A 17,024-nucleotide genomic window follows, 5' to 3' on the forward strand; every position below is an offset into this window, starting at 1 on the left:
TGTTTACTCTTCATTCATGAAGACCCGCCAGAGTAGCTCCAGCAAGTCACTCCTTTAGACTGGAGTACTCCACTCCCAGGCAGTCAGATGGATTTATTCCAAGCCCCTAGTGAGTGGCTGGGAAGAGCTGATCCAGGAACCAGACAGAAGGATGGCAGCTTCACTGCTTCCTAATGCCCTTGGAACATGCTTTCTCAGCATAGATTCGATCTCACAGATCAGGCACCCCTACAAAATAACATATTCTAAAGCCAGAGATGTGGGATGTTTGCATTATGTCATGTTCCAGGCTGTCCATTTCAGACCATGAATTCATTCATTAAGCACTTCATTGTTGAGTGCCTACTGTGTGCCCAGCACCTGATTCTTTTTATCAGGCTTGTGGAATGGTACCTTAGCAAAATAGGTCTGAACCTTCATGGATATAAGACAAGATCAGGTGCATTCAGGGTGGTATGGCCGTAGACGTCCTTCATGAATATATTCAAATCAAGTGCTTTTATGATAATGTTCCTCACTGTTTGTTTATATATATGTGTGTGTGTGTGTATTTAAATATATTTAAATTGTCCTTCCCTCAAGGGTATTGACTTTCCAATTTTTTAGTGGTTAGCCATAGATTATTCCTTTCAACTGGACCCCTTCACAGTTCTCCAATGAGTAGAAGAGTTTCCCTGAGACATGAGCTTCCTACTTTCCTCTACCTGCCCAGTCCCCAGGGTACCTCCTCCAAACCCCAGGGCTCCCTGGAACATAGTTCGATGTTGATGCTTTTGCAGAAGGAACTACCATTTAATATTTCTTGGGGTGGACCAGGCGCAGTGGCTGACACCTGTAATCCCAGCACTTTGGGAGGCTGAGGTGGGTGGATCACCTTAGGGTCAAGGGCTTGAGACCAGCCTGGCCAAGATGGTGAAACCCCATCTCTACTAAAATTACAAAAATTAGCCAGGCTCAGTGGCGTAATGCCTGTAATCCCAGCTACTTGGAAGGCTGAGGCAGGAGAATTGCTTGAACCCAGGAGGCGGAGGTTGCAGTGAGCCGAGATCATGCCAATGCGCTCCAGCCTGGGCGACAAAGAGAGACTCCATCTCAAAAAAAAAAAAAAAAAATTTACTGGGGCGGACACTGTGCTAACTCATGCAGCTCACATGTGTCACCCTGGGCTCTGTCAACCTTTTAAGTTACCTGGCCTGTGAATTCCTCCCCTACTTAGAGACTCTTGCTTCTTTCTCTGGCCCCTTTTTCTCAGCAGATGTGTTGGTCTGTGATTTCTACCCTCATCTGTCTTCTGGACAGGCACCTTTGGCCTCCCTAAGACCCAGTGAGCTCCCCCGACTCACCCCCACCCACTGTGTGTGCTTCTGTCTGTCCGCCGAGCAGCCACGCCACTGAATGAAGTTCCGGCCTCTGCCATCTCCACAGCCATTACATCCCCACTCACCCACAAGGAGGGGCTGGCCTGTGACAGACCACAGAAACTTTCCTTGTTTGGCAATTTTTTTTTACTGCACAAGCATTGGTAATGTGTTCTCCCTTCCAAATCCTTCCAGAGCCCAACCCACATTCTCCCTTGGCCCATTCTAGAAGCATCAAACATATTAGACGCATGTGTCTTCCTCTGTCGTTGACATTCTCTTCCACTGACTGTCCACCCTCTGGTTTTCCTCCAAGAGGGGCCACCTCTTTCAGATGCTGCAACTGGTCTTGCACACCTGAAACTCACCTGATGTTAATCACTCTCTTTTTGTTTTGAAATAGTCTCACTCTGTCGCACAGGCTGGAGTACAGTGGCACAATCTCGCCTCACTGCAGCCTCCGCCTCCCAGGTTCAAGTGACTCTCCAGAGTGGCTGGGGTTACAGGTGTGCACCACCACACCCGGCTAATTTTTTGTATTTTTAGTAGAGGTGAGGTTTCGCCATGTTGGCCAGGCTGGTCTCGAACTCCTGACCTCAGGTGATCCACCCGCCTTCCAAAGTGCTGGGATTACAGGCGTGAGCCACTGCGCCTGGCCACTCCCTTTTTATTTTTTTCATTTTATTTTTCTTCTTTCATGGAGCGCATAGGTTTCTTCTCTCCTTAAGAACCTTCTCTCTCTAATCCCCCTGTCCTGGCTCCTCATGGGCTGGCTCCTCAAGCAGACTCAGGATCTCGATTCCTTAATTTCTTGTTCACCATGGCCCAGACTTGTCTTCTCTCTCTTGCCAAATTGTTTGAGCTCCTGATTCTCGCAATACCTCTTCCCATTCTTGTCTAAGTGGAGATTTATGTTTAAGGGCACAGTCTTTAATGTCAACCGGATTGAGGTTCTAGGGCACACACTACCACCAAACACTGAGAACTAAGTCAAGTTACATAGCCTTGCCAAGCCTTCTGCATTTGTCAGGGCAATTAATGTAACTATTACAGCCACTCAGTGGCTTAACCCAGTAAAGGTTTATTTATTGGTCATATCACAGTCCAGCAAGGCTTGGGTGGTTCTCCTAGGCAGCTCGCTTCCAGTGACCCAGGGATCCAGGCCTCTTCCATCTTGTAAGGTTTCAGCATAAACAGTCAAAGGACATCATCAGAGATATACTTTTAGAAGTTGGCTCTGGCAGCATTGTTTGAACCAATCGCCATGAGCAGACAAAGGAAGAAAGAGTGGATGCAGAGCTATTGATCTTACTGTTATTCTTTTTTTTTTTTTTCTCTTGAGAAGGAGTTTCACTCTCGTTGCCCAGGCTAGAGTGCAGTGGCACGATCTTGGCTTACTGCAACCTCCGCTTCCCAGGTTCAAGCGATTCTCCTGCCTCAACCTCCCAAGTAGCTGGGACTACAGGTGTGTGCCACCACACCCAGCTAGTTTTTGTATTTTTAGTAGAGACGGGGGTTTCGACATGTTGGTCAGGCTGGTCTTGAACTCCTGGCCTCAGGTGATCCGCCTGCCTCAGCCTCCCGAAGTGCTGGGATTACAGGCATGAGCCACCGCACCCGGCTCTTACTGTTGTTCTTGACTAACTTCTCCCTCTCTCTGTGTTCAAGTTTTTACCAGGTATTACTGCTTCCTCTATGCCCCTGTGAGGTATTTCTGACTCTAAATGACCACCAATCTATATTTTTAAATTTTCTATAATATTATTACTACCTGATTCCTTGCTGCCAACATCTGTGGTCTCATTTAATCCTAAAATTTCTGGAAGAAACACTTTCTTGGAAAAAAGGCCTTAATAGTCCATTTTTACCTTTAAATTCTTTAATATATTTGACATACTCAAAATAATATGTGTAACACTTATGTAGGTTGTAAATGAAGAATAATATAGTGCATTACACCCCATGGAACTAGAATCCTACAAATAACTTGGATCTACTTATGTTTTTCTCCTCCGTCCCAGCCCTGTCCCTTTCAGTGGTAAATATGTAAATCTATGTAGAGATTTGTATTTATACAAATACGTTACACATATACTTTTAAATAACTGTTTAGTATCATTTAGTTTTTTTGGCTAATAAAAATGGTGTTGAGGTATTGTAATATAATAAGAAATATATATTTTGGTCTTCATTTGGCTCCTAAAACCAAATGAGATCCTAAAACCTTTGTAATTTCCTAAGTTATAAGTGCAATCAGAACATCTTTTGTTATAATATTTAGATTTTGTCCTGGGCTCCTGAAATAGCTCCAGAATGATGAAGATGAAAGGAACGTCTTTTGTTATTCATTAAAATTAGCTCCTTTTAACCACACCTGAGTTTATGTAGATGAATGAATTTTGGACGGCCCCTAATGATGGGGGGCTGGTTGTAAAGGGAATGGATCATGTGATTAGAGGGCTGGAACTTAAACCTCACACCCACCCCCTATCTCCCCAAGCAGGGGAGAGAGGCTAGAGGTTGTTGGGTCCATCACCAATGATCAATGACTTAATCAACCATGCCTATATCATGAGACCTCCGTAAAAGCCCTCAACAATGGGGCTCAGAGACCTTTCAGCTCAGGGACTCCATGGAGATGCTCAATGGGTAGAACCTTTAGGCCAGTAGCAGTGACTCACACCTGTAATCCCAGCATTTTGGGAGGCCAAGGCGGGTGGATCACCTGAAGTCAGAAGTTCAAGACCAGCCTGGCCAACATGGTGAAACCCCATATCTACTAAAAATACAAAAAATTAGCTGGGCATGGTGGCAGGCACCTGTAATCCCAGCTACTCGGGAAGCTGAGACAGAGAATTGCTCGAATCCAGGAGGCAGAGGTTGCAATGAGCCCAAATCGTGCCATTGCCCTCCAGCCTGGGGGACAGAGTGAGACTCCATCTCAAAAAAAAAAAAAAAAAAAAGAGAGTAGAACCCCCAGCAAGGGCATGGGAGCTCCATGCCCTGTCCCCAAACCTTGCCATGTGCATCTCTAACATTTGGCTGCTCCTGAGTTGTGTCCTTTTATAATAACTAATAATCTTGTAAGTAAACTGTTTTCCTGAGTTCTGTAAGCCAGTCTTGCAAATTCTGGAACCCAAGAAGAACCCCTGATTTATAGGTGGTCAGTCAGAGGCCCAGGCTTGCAATTGGCATCTGATGATGGGCTGCAGGGTAGTCTTGTGGGACTGGGCCCTTAGCCTGTGGTATCTGTACTAACTCCAGGCAGTCAGTGTAAGGTTTCAGCATAAACAATCAAAGGACATCATCAGAGATTAATTGCGAGAAAATATTCTCAAACCTTATATCTGATAAGGGGTTAATATTCAAATATATAAGGAACTTATACAACTCAACTGCAAAAAGCAAATAACTCAGTTAAAAAGTGGGCAAAGGACCTGAATAGACATTTCTCCAGGAAAGATATAAAAATTTAGATAAATTGTAGGACACACAGTTGGTATTTTCAGGAACTGGAGAATTATTTCCTTTAGGTCTATACCCAGAAGAGGGATTGCTGGGTCATATAGTAGCTCTATTTTTAATTTCTTTAGGAACCTCCATGCTCTTTTCCATAATGCCTGCACCAATCCACATTCCCACCAATAGTGTAGATGATGGGTTTCCTTTTCTCCACACCCTCTCCAAACACTTGTTATTTCTTGTCTTTTTATTAGAAGCCACTCTAACAGGTGTGGGATGATATCTTGTTGTGGTTTTGATTTGTATTTCCCTGACAATTAGTGATGTTGGGCACCTTGCCGTATACCTGTTGGCCATTTTTTTTTTTTCTTGAGATGGAGTCTCGCTCTGTTGCCCAGGCTGGAGTACAGTAGTGCAATCTCAGCTCACTGCAATCTCCCCATCCGGGAGTTCTCCTGCTTCAGCCTCCCTAGTAGCTGGGATTACAGGCACATGCCAACACACCTGGCTAATATTTGTGTTTTTAGTAGAGACGGGGTTTCACCATGTTGGCCAGGCTGGTCTCGAACTCCTGACCTCAGGTGATCCGCCCACTTTGGCCTCCCAAAGTGCTGGGATTACAGGTGTGAGCCACCACACCAGGCCTGTTGGCCATTTTTATGTCTTTCTAGGAGAAATGTCTATTCAGGTCCTTTGCCCACTTTTTAACTGAGTTATTTGCTTTTTGCAGTTGAGTTGTATAAGTTCCTTATATATTTGAATATTAATCCCTTATCAGATATAAGGTTTGAGAATATTTTCTCGCAATCTGTAGGCTGCCTTTTCATTGTGTTGATTGTTTCCTTTATTGTGCAGAAGCTTTTTAGCTTGATGTGGTCCCAAGTGTTTATTTTTGCATTTGGTGTCCTGGCTAATAAATCATTGCCAAGACCAAGGTCAAGGAGTTTTCCCCCTGGGGTTTCTTCTAGGAGTTTTATGGTTTCCGGTCTTATATTTGGTCTTTAATCCATTTCGTGTTGATTTTTGCGTATGGTGGAAGATAGGGATCAATTTCATTCTTTTTCATGTGGATATTTAATTTTTCCAAAACCCAACACCATTTATTGAAAAGACTATCCTTTCCCCTTAGTGTCTTCTTGGCCCCCTTGTTGAAAAGTTAGTTGATGATATATCCTTGGGTTTATATCTAGGCTTTCTATTCTGTTCCATTAGTCTATGTGTCTGCCTCTATGCCAGTATCCTATTGTTTTGATTACTATAGCTTTGTAGTAGATTTTGTGAGTAAGTAGTGTGATGCTTCCAGTTTTGTTATTTTTGCTCAAGATTGCTTTGGCTATTCATGGTCTTTTGCAGTTCCATATGAATTTCAGGATTGTTTTTTTCTATTTCTGTGGAAAATGTCATTGGAATTTTATAGGGATTGCATTGAGCCTGTAGATCACTTTGGGCAGTATGAACACTGTAACCATATAAATTCTTCCAGTCCATAAGCATGGGACATCTTTTCATTTATTTGTGTCTTGCTCCATTTCTTTCATCAATGTGTGTATAGATTTCTGTGTGCACATCTTTCACCTCTTTGGTTAAATTTATTCCTAGGTAATTTTTTATGCTATTGTAAATGGGATCTCGGCTCACTGCAACCTCTGCCTCCTGGGTTTAAGTGATTCTTCTGCCTCAGCCTCCTGAGTAACTGGGATTACAGGCGTGTGCCACCGCGCCTGGCTAACTTTTGTATTTTTTTAGTAGAGATGGGGTTTCACCACATTGGCCAGGCTGGTCTTGAACTCCTGACCTCAGGTGATTCACCTGCCTTGGCCTTCCAAAGTGCTGGGATTACAGACACGAGCCACCACGCCCGGCCTACCATCTTGACCATTTCTAAGTGTACAGTTTGGTCGTGTTAAGTATACTCATATTGTTGTGCAACCAATCTCCAGAATTTTTTCATCTTGAAAATCGCAACTCAAAACCCATAAAACAACTCCCCATTGCTCCCTCCCTTAGCTCCTGGCACCCACCATTCCACTTTCTGTCTCTATGGATTTCACTAGTCTAGGTCCGTCATATAAGTGGAATCACACAGTATTTGTCTTTTTGTGACTGGCTTACTTCACTTAGCATAATGTCTTCAAGGTTCATCCACGTTGTAGTATGTGTCAGTTCTGAGGAGTCGGACTTGGTCAGATGGTGGTGGGGGATCTTAAGTAGGCAGGGAGTGATGAGATTAGAAAGACCACAGTGGAGGGTAAAGGGGAGAGAACCATTTGAAGGGGAGAAAATGGAAGGAAGGAGTCCAGTGAGTCCTTTTTAAGGCTGAACGATACTCCATCCTATGTATATACCACATTTGATTTATCCATTCATCCATCAAAGGACACTTGAGTTGCTTCCACCTCTTGGCTGTTGTGAATATGCCGCTATGAACATGGATGTGAAGCCATGGTGTTTTTTTCTCTTGCTTCTGGTTCCATTTTAGTCTCCTTCTTGTATCTCACAGCTGTGGGTTCTCATGCACTCATGTACCTCACTGCTAGTGAATCCTTCTCCTTTCCTCCTGAATAATCCACTTCAAGACTTTCTTCCCCTGAGTAGCTAGCTCCAGTGCCTGGTGGCGAAGGTACCGGGAGTAGGCTCTAAGAGCCAAGGAGGGGTTTCAGAAGTGATGGAAGTTATAACCTTCCCTTTGTTCATTCGTCCCATAATTCTTTGAGCATTTACTAAGCATCAGGACCAGTGTAAGTGCTGGGAGCAGGAGCTCCCTGTCTAGTCTGGAGAGAGACAAATGAGCAAATAAGTACAGCCATGCGGTAAGAGCAATACACAGAACAGGAGAGGCAGAGGGAAGGAAACCACTGACTGCCGCCTGGGAGATGGTACAACTGAGAAGACAGGGGAGAAGGAAGTATTTCCTAGCGGGCAGAGGAGCATGTGCAAAGATAAAGAGATGTCAAGAGTCGCAGCCTGGCTTTCTGGGGCTGCAGTGAGACCTGCAGGCTGTGACACAGGCTGGGGTGGGATAATAATGGCTGTGAAGGAGCTAGGAAGGTAGAAAAGGCAAGTCATATGGGGCCTTGTGCACAGTTCTGAGGAGTCGGACTTGGTCAGATGGGTGGTGGGGGATCTTAAGCAGGCAGGGAGTGATGAGGTTAGAAGGAGCACAGTGGGCTGGGCACGGTGGCTCACGCCTGTAATCCCAGCACTTTGGGTGGCCGAGGCGAGTGGATCACTGGGAGTCAGGAGTACGAGACCAGCCTGGCCAACATGGTGAAACCCCGTCTCTACTAAAAATACAAAAATTAGCCGGGCATGGTGTTGGGTGCCTGTAAGCTACTTGGTCATCTGGGGCAGGAGAATTGCTTGAACCTGGGAGGCAGAGGTTGCAGTGAGCCAAGACTGTACCACTGCACTGCTGACTGGGTGACAGAGCAAGACTCTGTCAGAAAAAAAAAAAAAAAAAAAAAACACGGTGGAGGGCAAAGACAGAACCATTTAAAGGGAAGAAAATGGAGGGAGGGAGTCCAGTTACTAGACTTGCTGCAAAACTGACAGGGCTGGAACTGAGGCTGTGGCAGGAGAGTAGGAGGAGATGATAGGTGCAGACTGGATGTGTGGAGCCAGAGGTGGCTGGAAAGAGTAAAGACAATCATTGCACATGGCAGAGTGCCCGGAGTGGCCAGCCCTGAAGGCAGAGATCCTGGCCTTGGCTCTCAGTGGTTTGGTAGTGGCAGGGATGGACTTGGGACTGAATGGAGCGTGCAGAAAGGAGAAGAGAGCCCAGACCCAGTGCATTTTGCAGGGCCCTGTGCAAAATGAAAATGCAAAGCCCCTTTTTCAAAAATATGTCAGAATTTCCACCAGGCACAGGAATGAGCTTACTGTGGGTGGGCAGGCCTGCAGAGGGCACTGGGGTAGAGGAATCAGAGATGACCAGGGTGATGAGCACCAGGGAGCTGAGGTCAGTGAGAAATCCCCCAATAGGGGCGTTTAGGCGCCAGAAGTTCCAGAGATAGGGAAGGATTAGGATCGGCCCTCATCTCTTGGATGGGACGGTGATAAGTCCCTGTGATCTCCTCAAAGGGATCAGTTTCGGGGTGTGCGTGGGACAGGGGCATATTGAGGAGGGGAGGGTACAGGATGGGAGGGGAGATGCAGGAGAGGCATAGAGATCCTTTCCAGAAGCCTGACTGGAGGAAAAGCATAAGTCTGGAGAGAGGTCCTGGGAACTGGGGGGAGCAGTTTTTGTTGTTAGAGGGTAGAGGAGTTTGTCATCTGTAAGACGTGAGCAGACATGCACAGGACTTTTTGTGGCTGGGGTCCTTGCCTTCATACTCTCCCTGACCTACGCTTCTTCACAGCACCAGCCCTTGGCCTCTCTGGGCATGAACCCCCCACAGGCGTCTCCAGATTTGAGCCTTTTCTTCAAAATCTTGGCCCACCTCAAATGCAGGACAGTTTTTTTTTTTTTATGAATTTATGATTGTGTCCTTCAAACTGCCTACTCCTAACAACTTCCCTCATCTCTCAATAGCACCACTGTTTCCCCAGCCCTGCAGCTTAAGATCTGAAACCATCCTTGATTGGTCCCTCACCCACCCTTTCATGGAGACTGGGGTAGTGGGGCTCAGAGATCAACCTGCAGGCCCCGCTCTTCTCTAGCTGTGTGAGGTTACTGAACCTCTCTGTGTCTGCTGTCTCAGCCACAAAATTGATGTGTGTGTGTGTGTGTGCAAGTGTGTGTGTGCACGCACAAGTGTGTGTGTATTACAAACAGCCTGTCTCATAAATAATTATCTGCATTTATTGGGCTCCTACAGTGGGCCAGGTGTGGGAACTAGATGATGAACAAAACAAAAATAGTCTCTTACTATACAAGTGCGAGAACAGTGGCTCACATCGTGCTACCTGCTATATTATAAGCGAATGGAACTTTGCAAAGTCTCTAAAATTCTCTCCTCTTCCATTCCTTACTCTTTAAGCCTGTAACTCCCCCCAATGTACGTTCTTAAAATTGCTTCCAAACTGCTCTCCTTGCCTTTGGTTCCCGTTTCTCTCCCAGGGAATCCTCTACACTGTCCCCTAAAGACAATAGTGTCAGGCCATTTCTTTAGGCTCCCTGTTGCTTGCAGAGTAAAGTCCGAATTCTTTAGCTAAGCCTTTGAAAGTGTCTCCGTCTTGTTCCAGTTTACATTTCCTACTCATTTGCTGTTATCGCCCCGCCTACTCCCACTTTTCCAGCCTGTGGCCAGCCCCTGCAGGGGCTCCTAGCCCACTGCCTTAGTGTTCATGCTTTCTCTCTTACCTGCCTCTACCCAATTTCTGCTCTTTCTTTCATGATCCAGCCCCTCTGCTCCCACCCACAGCGATCTGTCCCGCCTCTGACCTAGCACCTCTTGTCTGCACTGTGTCCTGCTGACATTGATTCACTGTTTCCACTATCAGACACCAGCTCTCACATGTGTGTTTTGACTCTCTAGCTCTATTGCAAATCCTGCGAAAGCAAGGTAGGCTTTTTATTTATTTATTTGTTTATTTATTTATTTATTTGAGATGCAGTCTTGCTCGGTCACCCAGGCTGGAGTGCAGTGGCACAATCTCGGCTCACCATAACCTCTGCCTCCCAGGTTGAAGCAATTCTTGTGCCTCAGCCTCCCGTGTAGCTGGTACTACAGGCACACACCACCACGCCTGGCTAATTTTTGTATTTTTAGTAGAGATGGGGTTTCGCCATGTTGGCCAGGCTGGTCTCGAATTCCTGACCTCAGGTGATCTGTCCGCCTTCGCCTCCCAAAGTGCTAGGATTACAGGCATGAGCCACTGTGCCTGGTCCTCTTTTTACTGTTTTTTTTCTGACGGTACTTAGCACAGTGCCTCATCCACCATAGGTGTTCAATTGATATTTACTGATTTTAATGATGTTGTGCCAGGGTGCCGAAAAACAAATCTTCATGTCAATTAGTTTATTTCATTCATTCATTCATCAGATATTTACTTGCCTTCTACAGTGGGTGAGGTGTGGGAATTAGATGATGAACAAAACAGAAATAGTCTCTCCTGGAGCTTATGTTCATGTAGAGGAGACTGATTCTCAAAATAAACAAACAAATAATATATTTCAAAGCGTGGTAAAGGTCGTAAAAGAACCAAGAATCTTCATTCAATGTTCTTCATATTTTAACCAGTGCAAAATGAAAATGCAAAGCCCCTTGTTCAAAAATATATCAGAATTTCGACCAGGTGCAGTGGCTTACACCTGTAATCCCTGCACTTTGGGAGGCCGAGGCAGGCGAATCACTGGAGGTCAGGAGTTCGAGACCAGCCTGGCCAACGTGGTGAAACCCCATCTCTACTAAAAATACAAAAATTAGCTGGGCATAGTGGCATGCGCCTGTAGTCCCAGCTACTGGGGAGGCCGAGGCAGGAGAATTGCTTGAAGAAGGGAGGCAGAGGTTGCAGTGACCGAGATCGTGCCATTGCACTCCAGCCTGGGCGACAAAACAAGAATCAGTTTCAAAAAAAAAAAAAAAAAAAATTCAAGATGGCGCCAGCAGAGCATTAAACCCGGCTCTGGGACTTCTAGGACAGGATCATGATGCTGGTTCTGCCCATCTTGGGTGCTTTAATGAGACAGAAAATAAGCAGAGAACTCTCCATTTGATTTGAATCCAGCTCAGCATATTTATTTACAGAGAATGCTGTAGGCTATATGGTGGCCCTGTGTGGGATGCAACATGAAGTTCTGGGTGTTTCCTGCCTTTCAGATTGCTTGTCTTACTCAGCTTTGCAAGTCCTATCCCGAAGGTGCTATGGGAAGCAGAGATGCAAAATCATCGTCAACAATCACCATTTTGGAAGCCCCTGTTTGCCAGGCGTGAAAAAATACCTCACTGTGACCTACGCATGTGGTAAGAACACACCCCCGACCAGCTGCCTGAAGACCCTGCCTCTTTTGGGGGAGGGTGGTGACCATGTGAACAGCAGGAGTTTGCCCAGAACAAGCCAAACACTGCTCCTCCTGAAGCTGTTTGGTCATCCCAGATACCCGAGAGCCCTTTTTCTTTCTTATTCTTGTTTATGATATTCATGTCAGATAAGCAATAGAATTTTCTTTGGTCAAAATTTGTGTAAAAGTGCCTTTAGCAATCAGATTGGCAGCCAATGGGGAGGGTGGAGAAGGAACGACCAAATAGGGGTAAACTGATGTCACTGAGACCAGTGATTTTCATCTGGGTAAATTTATTGGGATGTCATACGAGTTCACAGTCGAATTGTGTGTCTCCTGTTTAACTTTCCAGTTCTGCTTTTAGGCCCTAAATGACTAACTCGCTGTACTGCCAACAGCTATTTTATCTACATGCCCACAGTGTTGAGTCAACAGATCAAATCCTTACCCTAAAACAATAAAAATTGTTACACAACAGCATTACTTTGTTTTCCTGATGTCTTTAAATGATAAAATGAAATGCCTTCTTCATTTAGATTCTAATTTCATAAAGCCACGTAAAAGCAAATCAGCAGTTTATTATTTTCTGAGGATACTGTGGATTTCCAGTTTGTAATCCTAATATGTTGACTGCTTTTTTTTTTTTTTTTTTTGAAATGAGCATAAAAGCAAATGGAAAGCAAAGAGCATTATAATTGAAGAACCTGATACCTGTTCTCTTGGAAATCTCTTTTTCCTCTGCCAAACATTCCTAGCCATTTTATGTTTGCAACAGCTTTTTTGAGATATAATCCACAGACCATACAATTCACCTGTTCAAGCATACAAATCGGTGGTTTTTAGTACATGCACAGAATTGTGCTACCATCACCACAATCAGTTTAAGAACATTCTCATCCCCCCAAAAAAACCCTGTATCCCTTAGCAGTCAGCCCACCAAATACACCCATTACACCTGCCCCAGCCCCAGGCAACCACCCATCTACTTTCTGCCTTTATGGATTTGCCTCTTCTAGACATTTCCTAGAAATGGAATCATACAATGTGTGGTGCTTTGTGTCTGGCTTCCTTACTTAGCAGCTGTTTTCAAGGTTCGTACATGTTGTAGCATGTCTCAGTACTTTATTTCTTTTTGTGGAGTAATAATATTCTATTGCATCCTTAGAATTTTATATCCTGAACTAAAAATGTTCTCTGCAATATCAATGCTGCAATAGATATGATGAAGTGACTACATAAATGTATTACCAAAATAATGGCACCCACTCTTACATCACAGGAGGGATGGCTTTACCTGCTCTGTCTTTATTCCTGCTGTCATGTCTAAGCAGCTCTAAGTAGCATGGGGCCCATTTTGGCTGAGGTTCCCCCAGAGGCCAAAAAGGTCACTCTGAGTACATCCTTGGATAGCTTGTCTGGTAGAGTGGAGGATGGTAGACTGGACACGGGTCACGCTGAGGTTCCAGTAACTTCAGGCCTCTTCATCAGAGTGTTGAATAAGAAGCAGAACTTTAGCCTCCAAATAAGGTGTAGTTTTGGCCGGGGACCGGGAAAGCTGAGACACTGCTGGGCTGGGGCCGCCACAGCCCTGAGAACGGAGTATATTCTAGTGAAAGGAGACCAGGTGACTGGCATAGTGACAGCTAAATCTGGAGATATATTCAGAGTTGATGTTGGAGGGAGTGAGCCAGTTTCTTTGTCTTACTTGGCATTTGAAGGTGCAACTAAAAGAAACAGACCAAATGTGCAGGTTGGAGATCTCATCTATGGCCAATTTGTGTTTGCTAATAAAGACATGGAACCAAAGATGGTCTGTATTGACAGCTATGGATGAGCCAATGGAAGGAATGTCATTGGACAGGATGGTCTGCTTTTTAAAGTGACTGGGCTTCATTAGAAAGCTGTTAGCTCCAGATCGTGAAATCAAACAGGAAGTAGGAAAACTCTATCCACTGAAGATAGTATTTGGAATGAATGGAAGAATATGGGTTAAGGGAAAAACCATCCAGCAGACTTTAATTTTGGCAAATATTTTAGAAGCTTGTGAACACATGACATTAGATCAAAGAAAACAAATCTCCAGATTGGCAGAAAGTCTATATGGGTGGACTTTTTAAATGGGTCCGTTGAGCCAAGAAACCATGGGTTTCCTGGGGAAAACTTTTCAGGTGAACTTCTCCCCATTTAGATATTCAGAAGACAAGGTATGAAGGTACATATTATCTTATTAGAGTCCTAATTAAAATATTTTTATAAGTAAGTTACTGATTTTCACCCATGCTCTTGTGGGAGAGAAAATCATTACAGAATCATGATGTATTTTTTTATTCTGTACAATAACATTTACTAAAACTTTTTTTTTAAAGGTGCAATTTCTAGTGTGCTTTCAAGGATGAGGCAAGAACAGTTTCTACAGCTGAGGCTCTTCTTAGCTAATTGTATTAGTCCGTTTTCACACTGCTGATAAAGACATACCCGAGATTAGGCAATTTACAAAAAAAGGGGTTTAATTGGACTTACAGTTCCACGTGGCTAGGAGGCCTCACAATCATGGTGGAAGACAAGAAGGAACAAGTCCCATCTTACGCAGATGGCGGCAGGCAAAAAGAGAGCTTGTGTAGAGAAATTCCCATTTTTTAAACCATCAGATCTCGTGAGTCCCTTTCACTATCAAGAGAACAGCCCGGGAAAGACCCACCCCTAAGATTCAATCATCTCCCACAGGGTCCTCCCACCAGGTCCCTCCCACAACACATGGGAATTATGAGATTTGGGTGGGGACAAGAAGCCAAACCACATCACTAATGCTGAGATGAAGATGAGCTTTCAGGGCCTGGGGGTCACATGTCCCAGTTCAAGCTTTTTTTCCTTCTGTCACTCATTCAGCACATTGTGCTTTGTGTCAGGAGCTGTGCTGGGTGCCAGGGATTTTGTAATAAACAAACAGACATGGCCGGTTGCGGTGGCTCAAGCCTGTAATCCCAGCACTTTGGGAGGCCGAGGCGGGCGCATCGTCTGAGGTCAGGAGTTCAAGACCAGCCTGGAAAACATGGTGAAACCCCATCTCTACTAAAAATACAAAATTATCTGGGCATGATGGCGCATGCCTGTAATCCCAGCTGCTTGGGAGGCTGTGACAAGGAGAATCACTTGAACTTGGGAGGCAGAGTTGGCAGTGAGCTGAGATCTTGCCACTGCACTCCAGCTTGGGTGACAAGGGTGAAACTCCATCTCAAAAAAAAAAGAAAAGAAAAAAAGAGAGACACAGTCCTGTTTTCATGGGGTGAGCAGTTGAGGGAGAAAGGCAAGCATTAACCAAATAGCCAGACACATCATCATGACCTATTGTGACAAATGCTATTTTAGAAAAGGGCAGAAGACTATAACAGTGGAGGGGGCCTAATTTAGCTTGGGGGTGGTGGTTTAAGTCTTCCAAAGAGAACCATCCTGTAGGGTGAACACTAGGGTATGCACACTAGCTGCACACTAGGGGCCGAGATGCTGAGGTTGCTGAGTGGGAGAGGAAAGGCGTTGAGGAGGAGGAAGATGGCCCTGGTTTAAACTGCTGAGAACAGGGTCCTGCACACAGTAGGAGCTCCATGAAGAGTGGTTCCTAGTGTTTTCACCAACATATCTGAAGTGGAGCGGGACGGTGATCAATCACACCCCAGTCCCCGACCTCATTCTGAATCAGTTTGAAACAAGGAGATGCAAAAATCTAACAAGTGTGTTGACAATGGTGATTTTAAAGGTCCTAAAAGATTCTCCGGATATCAGAGCCATTTTCACATAGTAGAGGGGCACATTCCCTGCAGTGGCCTGTGTCATACACAGCCAATTTAACCTTTCCACTGCCTGGTTATTCTGCAAAGTGCATCCTAGAATGCCCTTCCTCTCTGAGCTCCTCTACAAAATTCTGATTCTTTCTCAAACTGTAAAGCCTCTGGCATTTGCCAAGAGCCAAGGCCCTCCTGAAGCCATAGTTTGAGAACAAGCCAAGAGGCAGACATGAGAAAGAAGTACCACTCCTGGCAGGGAGAGCTGACACTTCCTAGGCTTCTGCATCCTTCTCAGGGCCCAGAAATGAATGCGAGGTAATTAAAGCAGAAAGCAATTTGCAGCAGCTCAGCTCAGCTCTCCGGAGCTGCCATGGTCCCAGGATCAGTGGTGTGCCCCGAGGACAGCCAAGGGACATTCCTCGAGGCCCTGGAAATCATCAGCCACCTCCAGCAACTTCACCGGGCCTCCCTGGAAAGTCTCCCTTGCTGCTGGGCACGAAGGCGCCAGGGCCTCCTGTACGTGGAAAACTCACAATCTAGGAATGTCCTGTGGTTGTTGATCCTGGGACATCCCCAGAAGAATTTAGTGAAGCCCTCCGAGAAAGGAAACAAGGTTTTCTTGCTGCTGAAGATGCCTCACTTGTTCTTTTTTAAAAAAGCAGTGCAATTGAATTTGCAGTTTGTTTTGGCTTTTCTTTCCATTTCCTGTTGCTACTTCTCTGAGATCTCAGCTGGGCTGAGGAACAAACAAAAATAAGCAATTTTATGGAGCAGGAATATTCGGTTTCCACTCCCTTCTCCCAGCCTGCGGCAGTGTGCTTGGCCTGCAGAATTCTTGCTCTGCCCTCTGTTTCAGCGGGTGCTGTCATCTGCCGGCTGCTTTGCCTGGGGATTCTGACATCCCAGGGCTTATTCTTAGGGTCAGTTCAGCAGAGTCTGAAACCACCTTCAGAGGAGTCGGTCACGCTGCCATCCTCTCTGCATCTTTCTGTAGTCCTTTCTGATAATATTTAGCGAATCACTTTAGCACAGGGTCTTCGAATTCTTTCCAGATTTACGATGGAAACACAGAGGCAAAGAGCTTGGGGTAGAAAGCAGAAGAGCAGGTGCTGGGAGAGTTTGATCGTGGGTTTTGAGTTAGTCACAGTCATTTTGCTTTACTAAGTCCAGGGAAGCTCATCTTCAGAGTTAACCACCCTATTTTTTTTTTTTTTTTTTTTTTTTGAGATAGAGTCTTGCTCTGTCACCCAGGCTGGAGTCCAGTGGCACAATCTCAGCTCACTGTAACCTCTGCCTCCTGGGTTCAAGTGAGCACATCCGGCTAATTTTTGTATTTTTTAGTAGAGACGGGGTTTCGCCATGTTGGCCAGGCTGATCTTGAACTCCTGACCCCAAGTAATTCACCTGCCTCAGCCTCCCAAAGTGCTAGAATTACAGGCATGAGCCATCATGCCCAGCCCAGAGTTAACCACTCTATTGAAG

At 45.2% G+C, this 17,024-nt stretch overlaps 1 protein-coding gene and 1 pseudogene across 2 annotated transcripts in view; both read left to right on the forward strand.

Moving 5' to 3' along the window:
• EVA1C (eva-1 homolog C) overlaps nt 1-17,024 on the forward strand; it is a 102,712-nt gene that overhangs the window by 70,726 nt on the left and 14,962 nt on the right. For both annotated transcript variants that reach the window (XM_002830637.5, XM_024239551.3), the window contains one exon: nt 11,582-11,725. In XM_002830637.5, coding sequence (XP_002830683.3) covers nt 11,582-11,725 — 144 coding nt within the window. The remainder of the gene's footprint in view (nt 1-11,581; nt 11,726-17,024) is intronic.
• LOC103888881 (exosome complex component RRP40-like) lies at nt 12,967-13,987 on the forward strand (annotated as a pseudogene).

The sequence above is a fragment of the Pongo abelii genome, chromosome 22 (genome assembly GCF_028885655.2).
Source record: "Pongo abelii isolate AG06213 chromosome 22, NHGRI_mPonAbe1-v2.0_pri, whole genome shotgun sequence".
NCBI classification, from domain to species: Eukaryota; Metazoa; Chordata; class Mammalia; order Primates; family Hominidae; genus Pongo; species Pongo abelii.